This window comes from Poromitra crassiceps, assembly GCF_964638095.1.
Source record: "Poromitra crassiceps genome assembly, chromosome: 8".
Lineage (NCBI taxonomy): Eukaryota > Metazoa > Chordata > Actinopteri > Beryciformes > Melamphaidae > Poromitra > Poromitra crassiceps.
This window is the reverse complement of record NC_139629.1, coordinates 21,613,458-21,625,957: the sequence shown is the minus strand read 5'-3', so window position 1 is coordinate 21,625,957 and position 12,500 is coordinate 21,613,458. Positions and strand designations below refer to the sequence as shown.

Sequence of the window (12,500 nt, the reverse complement as noted above, 5' to 3'; positions counted from 1 at the left end):
TGGAGTATAAATGAGCCATTAGTCTGGCAACCCCACCCCTTTCCCCTTAGGCGCCAGCGACGTACTTCAGCATGAGACAGTCGTTAAGACTGTTAGGACGTGTATAACGTTAATATCTACGCATCTAGAAACGTGATATGCAACGTGTTTAGTTTCAGAACTATATTCTACATTTTTCCGTGGATTCCACAGACACTGCCGACATTTTATCCTGCTGTCAACGGCGCTGTGATAGCAGGGCTGATCCAGCTTGGTCGGGAGTAGTAGACTTATATGAAGTAACCTCCCACATACGGACAGGGTCAAAGTCAACCCTGGGGTCAATACACATCGATACAGTGTCAACACAAAAAACACAGCCCTCTCACACGCATTCGGCACAGTCAGCCATTCTCGAAATCCTCCGTCCGCCAAAGCCGAGACCAGCTGCCTTCCAATCTGGAGACACAAACGCTGTGTGAAAGGAATTGATAAGTGTCTCTGCGGGGCTGCCCGCTCCGCGCCTCCGGGGAACTTACACATTTTGACCTCCAGGGGTCAATAGGCAATTAAACCCGAGAGGGGTTCTGCAGTCACAAGGAAGCCAGATGGAGGAAGAAGGCAGGGCAACGTCCGCAAGAGGTGCTCACTCTAATCTGTGTCCTGCTCGCTGGCTAACATGCTGCTCTGAAGCGCTCTTTGTCTGTGACCAGTGGGCACCTTCACCCTGCCACTGGGAGCCGCAGTAGCGGCTAGCTAGCAGGACGGGTATCTCTGCCTGGCAGACGTAAATAGAATACTACAAGCCTGCTGTGCTGAACACTGGCTCCAACTCTATTTGTGTTGAATCAAGGTCAGTTCTACATTGTGACTAGCCGAGGCACTGAGGTGAACTTCAAATAGCTCCACTGCCTTTTAAATATGTAGTGAATGAAACGATGATAAAGTCTACTCACGTTCAACACGAGGAGTATTTCCTCCTAATGGCGTTCTTTGTAGACGAGTAGACGGAGTTGGACTGTGAATGGAACACTTCCTGCCATTCACTCCCTATTCTTGCCAGCTCTTCGGCGTCTCCCATTCTTACCAAAGAGCACATCAGCAGCCTATCAGACATCTTTGTCATGTGTCAGGTGACTCTGTCTACGCAGGCAGCCAGGCTCTGTGAGGATGTGTGCCAGACATTGTTCTCAAAAGGCCACAGAGAGGATTGAGATCATTTCATAAAGAGGCACAATTGGCTCGGGCGTCTGGGTAGTGGAGAGGTAGAAGAAGAAGAAGAAGAAGAAGAAGAAGAAGACACTTGCCTATGTACAAAAGCAGAGACCCGGGTTCAATTCCCGGCAGCGGCACTTCCGGCTTAGTCAGATGTTCCTACAGACACAATTGGCCGTGTCTGCGGGTGGGAAGCCGGTGGGGTATCAGTCCTGGTCGCTGCACTAGTGCCTCCTCTGGTCGGTCGGGGCGCCTGTTCGGGAGGGGAGAGGAACTGCGAGGGGAATAGCGTGATCCTCCCACGTGCTACCTCCTGCCGGTGATCAACTCCTCACTGTCAGGTGTGAGGTCAAGCACCTGGACACTGCAGTGCACATGTATCAGAGGAAGCATGTGTTCGCCTACGGCAGAGGGGCTGGAGCAACGACCGGCACAGCAGGGGGAATTGGCCAAGTACAACTGGGAAGAAAATGGGAGAAAAATCTGGAAAGTTTGGTTGTTGTATCATTTTCTGCATCCATCTGCATCCCGGGATCAAACTAATATACGGAGAGACAGAGGGGAGAGAGAGTGAACATGAAGAAGGGTGGGTGAACAGGAAAACCTCCACATTATGTTCCAACACAACATTATCAATCTGCTGTCTTCTCCATTTCAGCTACATGGAGGGTAGGGAAGATGAGGAGTACAAGGAAGGGGAAGAGAGGCGAGATAAGTGGCCTGGGTTATATAGATGGAAGGTTCTTATTTCAATGAGAATTTACTGGCATAAAAAATACCATCATTCTGTCAACCTGCAGCAGTTGTCTGAATTCCAGAGTCATGCGTTACTGCAGTACTTTTTTTTTCTCCTATAATTTTGTTTATTGGAGTTTTTAGAAAATACAAAATGTGCAGTAGGTCATACAGAAAGGTAAAGTGAATATAAGGCACAGTTAACAGGTATGCACATTTCCTTGTTATTCCATGCAACACAACACAGAGATATTGCTACAGTTTTTTATATCACTAATTAAATACTATGCTTTGAATGGAAAGCTGACGATGTACAGTGACACAAACCGGCGCACATAAACAAATAATAACACATCAACGTAAACAGGTAACCAATATCAAAAGTCTAATGTTTTCCAGCAGTCACACAAGGAAACACGCATGCCACGCCCACGCTAACTGGAAGTAGGTAATAAGCTAGGAAACATAATGTTCCTGTAAATATGGGGAAATGCTAAATACATTTTCCACAGAGCTGGTACATGTTTGCAGCTAATGTGAGCTCTCACAGTCCTTAAGTTCCCTGCTGGCTGCATATCTGTAGTGTGGTGGCTGAGGCTTATAGTCCACTTCTGGAATCAAATATTAAATCATCCAAGCGTCAATTTCTTGGCCAAACTATATTGAAGACATGGACTATTGACACAGCACTCTCTTACAGTTTCTGCCTCCCAAAAGTCAAGAGGCACAAACCAGGTGCCTCTCTTAAGCTGTGTTCACACTGAGATATTTATTTGTCTCCCTGTCGCTCGATTCAACCCTTTGGAATCGCTCTGTCGCTGTGTTTAAATCGCTCCGCAAACTGGGAGCGCACTCCGCCCTCGGGCCGAGGTGTTCATACTCAGAGCTCGGAGAGAGGGACAGACTATTTGTGCACAATTGGCAGCACCTGTGTCGGCCGGCTGATAGATGTGGGCGGGGTGCAGCGAGCTTGAAACGAGAGAGATCTTCACTGTCAAGAAACAAGCAGCACACAGCTCTAACGTTAGACAGGATGAAAACACAACTGTGTTTCCCCCCGATGCAAGAATGAATAAATACTCCGGGGTTACGGCAGCCAATCAGCGTTGAGCGGTTGGGCTATTTCATCTCGGGCGAAGCCCAAAAAACTGCCAGCGAAAAAAACTGCCAGCGAAAAACTTTAATAGGTCGGTGTGAACGCACCTTTACAGTATCTGCCTCCCAAAAGTAAAGAGGCACACACCAGGTGCCTTTCTTACATTATCTGCCTCCCAAAGGTAAAGAGCACACCAGGTGGGTGAAAAAACTATTGGCTTTAGATGCTCTTTCCTCGTGGTGCTACTCGGAAACTTCTGACCCCCCCCAACCATTTTCCCACACTTAGCGTAAAAGATAGAAAATAACCGTACAAAATGTCATGAATTTGGGCATTGCAAAAATATGGGGCAAGAACATTTCAGCTGGTAGTACAGACAACAAAATCATGCTGTGAATTTACAGGAAAATTACATGATAAAAAATAAATCAAGCCACATCCTGGGAAACTGTCCTTTGTATATGTTTTGCAACACTCCCAGTCATCTCTGCTATTAAAACATTATAATGGGGGGAAAAGTACTGTATGCTCATCATAGATTGCCTAAGATTCAAACCATCTATTCCATAAAAGTTGAGAAAGTGGTCATAGCTGGCAGGATGGGAGATGCAGTGTGGTGTGATTATGATTGGATGTGCTACATTGGGTACAATAAATCTAGGAGCTTTATTATATAAATGGTGGAGCACAAACAATGCCCCCTTCTCTCTGTAACGTATTATTCATCTGTGTCGGAGACGTTTGCACCCGTGCATGGCATGCCAAATCAAGGAAAAGGATGAACAGAATCCGTCATCCTCATTGTCATGCAATTTAATTTTGTTTTGTTACACATGAGCCTATCACTTATTAAACATGCCAAGCTACAATGGAAAATAATTGATATCAGATATAATGCTGCTTTTCTTCAGTGAGCAGCTAATATTCTTTGGGACACACTTTACAAAATGTAAATGGTCAGTTTTCACGGCCATAGATCTCACTGTTGCTCAAACAATGTGTTTCATCGAGGATTCAAGGCATGCATGCACCAGACAGAACTGTATTTATTGTTTACACTGTATATCTGTATTTTGCAAACCATATATATTAATATGTTGTAAAGGTTGTGAAATATGGGTTGGAGAACTGGTGGTCTGTGCAAATGGCAATATGAAATAGCAAGATACATCACTTGAAAATCACTTATTTTTGGAGTAACCCAGCTATTGACTGTAGTTAAGGTCTTGTATACGTACAGCTTTTATAAACTTTTTTCATGAATGGACGATTTAACAGAATATCCTTGTCACCAACCAGCTAGCTCCTCTCTCTTTGAATGAACAACAGTATAGGTTGCTTCTCATACATGGGCACATTGGTGCAGGGAAAGATGATCCCAGATTCCCAACACCAATCAGTGTGATTTTCTAGAGGCTTGCAGATACAAAGAACCTGTTACAGGCAATTATACCTTCAACATAATGAATCAGAGACGTCAAGGTCGATGTTATGCTGCTGGAAATACACTCAGCCCTAGAAATATAATGATGATGCCAGCACAGAATACACAACAATTACGGATGAGGGAGAATCTTGGATGAAGAGTGCGGTTATGCTCGACTTTATCGATGTAGAAGGGAAAGAAAACTTCTACATATGGCCCAATTTGTCACGTTCTGTTGCATTAATAGCACACCTATAGCACTTCAGTCACACTTGTCTTATATTATTAGCAACCTGTGGGCAGGATTATGTTGTCAGCAGCCAATTTAGTGTGCGTGACTCCACAGTCGACATCTGTGTTCTGCAGAGGCATGTGAGACTGTGATAAAAAAAACTGTTTATTTGTTGAGCCAACTACAGAGTCTGAGTTTGCACAAATGGCACCAAAAAGTTTTACAAAGTTTGGCTACAATATATAACATACAGATGCGGCAACCTTCAATTGGTGCCAAGACTTTGCACATTAAACAAAGATCAAAACAGAAACTTAACTTAATATACTTAAACTTAGCATAACATAACTGTTGGAGAAAAATATAAGTTCCATGCCATTTCCTAATGAATAAGCTAATAGTTGCCTAATAATTGCATACGCATAATTATGCTTTGAGTTAACATGACACATGACATCTCACACATATTCACCCAGTGGCATTGAGGACTTCTCCCTTTGCTGAGACCTTGGTCAGTGCGTCGTGTACCATAACAATTGATAACAGTCTCCCTGTCAGACTGGAGCAGCGCACACACATTTAAACCAATGCAACGTCTTAGTAAACAGTATGGATATCATTAGTTTCTCTAAAGCAATGTCCCTTATGGTGTAACAAAGTTCATACTGTAGAGAGCCAAAGTGAACGTCACTTCCTGCTTTTCTCCCTGTACTGTACCATCGTGTGAAAAATATGAATGTGACGTTCACTTTGGCTCCCTATAGGCAGCGAAAGGTCTTCGGCTGGGAGCACCGACCGGCGATTGCTGCCACTGTACAGAAAACATGTACGCCATTATATCCACGACCAGAAGAAGAATCTCAGTGGGCCGGTTGGACGCATTGGGATGGAATAAACTCTTCTAGCTTACTGGGTGTGTGTCTGTCTGTGTGGCAGGCTCTCCCGTTCATCCACTAGTGGCATCATTGAGTTGAATCGTAAATGAGATGGAGGATAGAACGAGAAAGGGGGAACTGAAATTGCCAAACGGACTGACATGTTTCATTTGCAAACAAGTTGTCAGCTGGCGGCCCTAGGAGGAGAAGAAGAAGAAGAAGAAGAAAAGGATGATGATGATGATGAAGATGAGACAGGTAGCAGCACGTGGTGATGGCGTGCGATTGGCCTCGCACCACGTTAGCAGCGTTGGGCGGTGAGAGGATTTGTTGGCCTGTGTGTACTGTATAAATGATTGCGTTCTGAAGTGCAAAGTGGTTATATTATGGCCATCTCAGTGATATGCAACAGTGCGCTGAATGTGAAAAATCGTTATTGTTCTGTTGTGCTCTGTAAGAATCTCATTTGTTGATGTTGTTTTTCAGTCTGCCAGTTGGCCGGGTTATTGACGAGGCAGTGCCAGGCACATCCCTGAGGACAGGGCAGGTGCTACTCTGCCAAGTGTAATTACAAGTGCATTTTGAAAAGGGCCAAGACATAACCGTTGCTACTACTACTACCATCACTATTAGTTCTACTATTATTGGATAGATTTAACTATGGGAATCAAAACTAAACAGTGTAAAAGGAATATGGCTGGCGGGATCATACAGTAAATCCCTTATTTCAGTACTATACCGGCACGGTGGGTGAGTGGTTAGCACTGTGGCCGCACAGCAAGAAGGTTGCAGGTTCGAGCCCCGGTACATCCCAGGTCCCTTCTGTGTGGAGTTTGCATGTTCTCCCCGTGTGGGTACTCTGGTTTCCTCCTGTGGTGAGAATACAGATGAGGTGGACTTGGGTCTTCAGTATATGAACTTTCATTTCCTATTATTTACACTTCTAAAATGAGGGAGAAGGGAATTTGGATCAATATAGGCATTAAAAGTCTCTCAGCTGCTTGGTCTGGGCGTCTCTACGTCTGGGCTGGATCTCCCCTGTGAAACCTGCAGGCTCACAGGTGGGCTGAGTTCAGTAGCAATCAGTGTGGTGGCACGCAGACGCTCCTCCTCCTGGCTCCTCCTCCTGGCCTGTCAGTCACTGGTCTGATTGCTTGACCTCAATAAAATGCAACACCTCCCACCATCACAGACATGTATGTTAGGGGTAACGGGCGTGAGGCTAGCACCATCACAGACATGTATGTTAGGGGTAACGGGCATGAGGCTAGCACCATCACAGACATGTATGTTAGGGGTAACGGGCGTGAGGCTAGCACCATCACAGACATGTATGTTAGGGGTAACGGGCGTGAGGCTAGCACCATCACAGACATGTATGTTAGGGATAACGGGCGTGAGGCTAGCACCATCACAGACATGTATGTTAGGGGTAACGGGCGTGAGGCTAGCACCATCACAGACATGTATGTTAGGGGTAACGGGCGTGAGGCTAGCACCATCACAGACATGTATGTTAGGGGTAACGGGCGTGAGGCTAGCACCATCACAGACATGTATGTTAGGGGTAACGGGCGTGAGGCTAGCACCATCACAGACATGTACGTTAGGGGTAACGTGCGTGAGGCTAGCACCATCACAGACATGTATGTTAGGGGTAACGGGCGTGAGGCTAGCACCATCACAGACATGTATGTTAGGGGTAACGGGCGTGAGGCTAGCACCATCACAGACATGTACTGTATGTTAGGGGTAACGGGCGTGAGGCTAGAGACCCCGCCCCCTAAAAAAACACTTGCTACAGAAATCAGAAGAAGCTTCAAAGTTAAGCAATCCAACACATCAAAGATAAACCCATCATTTCTTATTAGACATGAACTATAGCATAGTTTCTATTTGGAAATGATTAGACTCAAAATTAGCACATTCCACAAATCTCCCTGGGTTACACCGAATATGATTCCTTTGAATTGCAGCCACACCGCCACTACCGGTGAGGTTATATTTTCTTAAGTTAGTCAATTCAGAATTTATCTAAGGGGCAAAAAGCAGTCACATCCTACAGTATGAATACAATCCATCCATGTGCCTGTCAACATAAGGAGGTTAAGACCAGTAGAATAAATGAAGCCATTGCAGCTAAGCGACTTATCACTCGGTGATCTAACTGTAAGAAAACTTCACTTGACATCAGGAGTTAAGAATCTAAATGAGCGCGGCTACAAGTGAATATGTTATTAAAGTTCTGTTGAAGTGATGGACTGATCCTCCGGGCGGTGCAGAAAGAACCGGGCCACTCGCCGGATGCTTTATGGCACCGGGGGAGGGGGTAAGGATGTGCAGCAGCTGAAGCGTGTCCCTTTGCTGCTTAGATGTTATGAATAGTTGACATCTTCAGGCAACACTCGGCTGCTGCCTACAAACTCTGCATGCTGTAAGCTTCACTGAGACAAGTCACTGGGACAGCTGTGACGACAGGTGGGTGGGGATTGGGTCTTATACACTACGGTTGATTTCATGTCCACGATGCATAGAAAACAAATGACATTGCATGAGAGGGAAATGAAAGTTAAGTCTATGGCACTGTACTGTATGCTAGTATATCATTCTGTTAGACTCTGGGGTTCCTCCATAGGAATGCTCAAGTGCATGGATTATTATGATACAGGGTAGCCTCTCCCCAGCACTCTGCATACTACATGATAGAGTCTGTGCCACCGCGCAGCCCGGATTGGATGACTGACAGGTCGTAGCACCAATGAGCGAGTGGTTCATTTTCGAAAGTCAACAGAGTCAGGTCGGGTGCCTGATCGCTAAAGTCGTTGCTGATTGGAGGTTTCTGGATTCCCGCGCAGCTAATCGCTGGCCAGGATTTCAACATCAGTTTGGAGCGAGCAGTGTCGCAGACCCAGAGAGAGGGATCTGCAGCATGCAGTAATGTATCGGCGTAAGAACTCTCATGGGTCAGGCGTTGAGACTATGACAAGGGATGCTACAACACATTTCCATTCCCAACGTGTCCTATGTTGACTTTTACTCAGGAGCCCTTAGCATCAAGTGGTTTACGCCTCCACCACCTCGGCTCCTACACCCTTAGTGCGCCCGCTTTATTTGAATGTCACACGTGGCGTGGCGTCGATTTCCGACATTGTGGGAGTTCTGAAAAGGGTAGCTTTGCATCGGTTTAGTGGCGCCAAGGAACTTGACAAATAGTCAACGTAGGATGCGTTCAGAATGAGATTGAGCGGGCCAAACTTGGCCCGCGGGCCCCAAATTGGGCACCACTGCTGTAGAGAGATAGTGACTTCTCTGTCAGACTGGGTGCATTTAGTCACATACTGTAGAGAGATAGTGACTTCTCTGTCAGACTGGGTGTGTTTAGTCACATACTGTAGAGAGATAGTGACTTCTCTGTCAGACAGTTATCGCTACTAACCTGATGAAAAGAATGAAATATACACTGGTAATCAAGGTTTATTAAACCAACATTTCTATTTTTCATATTCAAATGTATTTAGTAAGGGTTGGACTATCCTAACGAGGAATGCTACCTTATCTGTAAATATGAGACTCGTAGGTACCCACAGAACCTAATGGTGATGTTAGGTGTGATGTCATAGAAAACGGACTGATTATTCAAAAATAAAATGAAAATAAGATTTTATAATTTTTATTAAATAAAACTCCTACCATACATATTATTTTTGCTTGTCAATTCCTGGTTAAATATAGGATAAATAAATAAAATAAATAAAAATAAAATTTAGACAGCAGAAATGTGTGTAATGATAGTAAAATATCTTCATATCATCACAATAATGATTCCACTGAAAGATGATAAACGATAACATGAATTATGGCCCATGCCCTATAGTCTGTAATAATAAAGAGACTTGAGAGATTGTGAGATGCCTTTCTGGTCTTGAATGCTTTGAAACATGGCTCAATACAACACAGGAGAATGTGAAGCAGAGGGAAAATAATCAGTGAACACACATCTCTCATAGTACTTCAGCAGAAAATGCTGAACCATCAAAAGTCTCGCCCCCTTGTCTGCCCTTTCTCAGGCCTTTAAAGATAAGCTGACTAGAGCAAGTTTCAACTATCAAAAGCAGAACATACTCTCTACAGTATGTGACTAAATGCACCCAGTCTGACAGAGAAGTCACTATCTCTCTACAGTATGTGACTAAACACACCCAGTCTGACAGAGAAGTCACTATCTCTCTACAGTATGTGACTAAATGCACCCAGTCTGACAGAGAAGTCACTATCTCTCTACAGTATGTGACTAAACACACCCAGTCTGACAGAGAAGTCACTATCTCTCTACAGTATGTGACTAAATGCACCCAGTCTGACAGAGAAGTCACTATCTCTCTACAGTATGTGACTAAACACACCCAGTCTGACAGAGAAGTCACTATCTCTCTACAGTATGTGACTAAACACACCCAGTCTGACAGAGAAGTCACTATCTCTCTCTACAGTATGTGACTAAACACACCCAGTCTGACAGAGAAGTCACTATCTCTCTACAGTATGTGACTAAATGCACCCAGTCTGACAGAGAAGTCACTATCTCTCTCTACAGTATGTGACTAAACACACCCAGTCTGACAGAGAAGTCACTATCTCTCTACAGTATGTGACTAAACACACCCAGTCTGACAGAGAAGTCACTATCTCTCTCTACAGTATGTGACTAAACACACCCAGTCTGACAGAGAAGTCACTATCTCTCTACAGTATGTGACTAAACACACCCAGTCTGACAGAGAAGTCACTATCTCTCTACAGTATGTGACTAAACACACCCAGTCTGACAGAGAAGTCACTATCTCTCTACAGTATGTGACTAAACACACCCAGTCTGACAGAGAAGTCACTATCTCTCTACAGTATGTGACTAAATGCACCCAGTCTGACAGAGAAGTCACTATCTCTCTACAGTATGTGACTAAACACACCCAGTCTGACAGAGAAGTCACTATCTCTCTACAGTATGTGACTAAACACACCCAGTCTGACAGAGAAGTCACTATCTCTCTACAGTATGTGACTAAACACACCCAGTCTGACAGAGAAGTCACTATCTCTCTACAGTATGTGACTAAACACACCCAGTCTGACAGAGAAGTCACTATCTCTCTACAGTATGTGACTAAACGCACCCAGTCTGACAGAGAAGTCACTATCTCTCTCTACAGTATGTGACTAAATGCACCCAGTCTGAGAGGTCACTATCTCTCTACAGTATGTGACTAAATGCACCCAGTCTGACAGAGAAGTCACTATCTCTCTACAGTATGTGACTAAACGCACCCAGTCTGACAGAGAAGTCACTATCTCTCTACAGTATGTGACTAAATGCACCCAGTCTGACAGAGAAGTCACTATCTCTCTACAGTATGTGACTAAATGCACCCAGTCTGACAGAGAAGTCACTATCTCTATATCCTATATTTAACCAGGAATTGACAAGCAAAAATAATATGTATGGTAGGAGTTTTATTTAATAAAAATTATAAAATCTTATTTTCATTTTATTTTTGAATAATCAGTCCGTTTTCTATGACATCACACCTAACATCACCATTAGGTTCTGTGGGTACCTACGAGTCTCATTTTTACAGATAAGGTAGCATTCCTCGTTAGGATAGTCCAACCCTTACTAAATACATTTGAATATGAAAAATAGAAATGTTGGTTTAATAAACCTTGATTACCAGTGTATATTTCATTCTTTTCATCAGGTTAGTAGCGATAACTGAGTGATGGGGTTTCAGTATCTTACTGGTGGAAGATGTGCACGGTCACAATCTGCCCCTCTGGTAGTGTGTGCGTGTGTGTGTGGGTGTGTGTGTGTGTGTGGGTGGGGGTGGGGGGCGTTGGGGTGGCCCTCTCCATCATCAAAGTTGCCCATCCCTGACCTCCAACCATGAGGATGAAGATGATGACATTGCTCTGCTGAATGTTGTCCTCTGTCTGAGTGGATGTTAGAAGCAAAACGTGGCGGTTGGTGGCGTGCGGATCCTTTCTCCACTATGTTAGGGGATCAGTCATGCTGAACATAAACTGTCTCAGTGAATTGCCTTTGTCATTTCAACACAAACACAACTTCACCATTGCATCCCCCAGACTCTATTTTCCATTTGCATGCATTTCCTCTGCAGGAGCACATTTCCAATTTCACTTCATCCTCAGCTTGACACTTGGAGTGTCAGCACTTTTCATGGATAGAGTATTTCATTGGGTGATATAGATACAGTCATCCCACACGTGCACACATGCACATGCACGCTCACACACACACACACACACACACACACACACACACACACACACACACACACATACACACACACACACACACACACACATACACACACACAGCTGGCAAATATCAGCTATGTACAAATATATTTTGTTTCTCACACTGAAAGGGTTGCTTTAAAAAAAAATCATCCACACAGTTTCTCCACACATCACAGCTTGAGAGAATTTCATGATTCACGGTACAGAAAAAGAATGATCATTTCATCTCCCTCTCCGTATATTTAGGATTGTTCTATTAGGAATATCAGCTTCTTTCTGGGCTTTCAATTAGCTATGCAGATTCCATGGCGATTTCATTCAAAGTCAGTCAAGATTTAATGGATTCCTTTTATGAGCTTCCCACAAATTGCCTTTTTACTGGGAAGAGCGCAGCTGCATTATTAATTTGTGAAGGAGGAAGCGTTTATGAGATGGCTGCGCCCAGCAGGGTGATGGAACCACTGGCTTAGAGTCTCCTCTGACCTATGACCTCTGGCCAGCAGGGTGATGGAACCAACCACTGGCTTAGAGTCTCCTCTGACCTGTGACCTCTGGCCTTGTTGTCCTGTAGGTGATCCAGCGCCGGGAGGACGGCTCAGTCAACTTCTTCCGAGGATGGGACTC

General features: G+C 44.4%; 1 protein-coding gene across 1 annotated transcript in view; it reads left to right on the top strand.

Annotated features, from left to right (window-relative positions):
* The window catches only part of fibcd1b (fibrinogen C domain containing 1b), a gene marked incomplete at its 3' end in the record, with an annotated part of 227,426 nt that overhangs the window by 158,862 nt on the left and 56,064 nt on the right, over positions 1-12,500 (top strand). The window contains exon 6 of the mRNA XM_083641568.1: positions 12,448-12,500. This exon is cut by the window's right edge and continues 44 nt beyond it. Coding sequence (XP_083497694.1) covers positions 12,448-12,500 — 53 coding nt within the window. The remainder of the gene's footprint in view (positions 1-12,447) is intronic.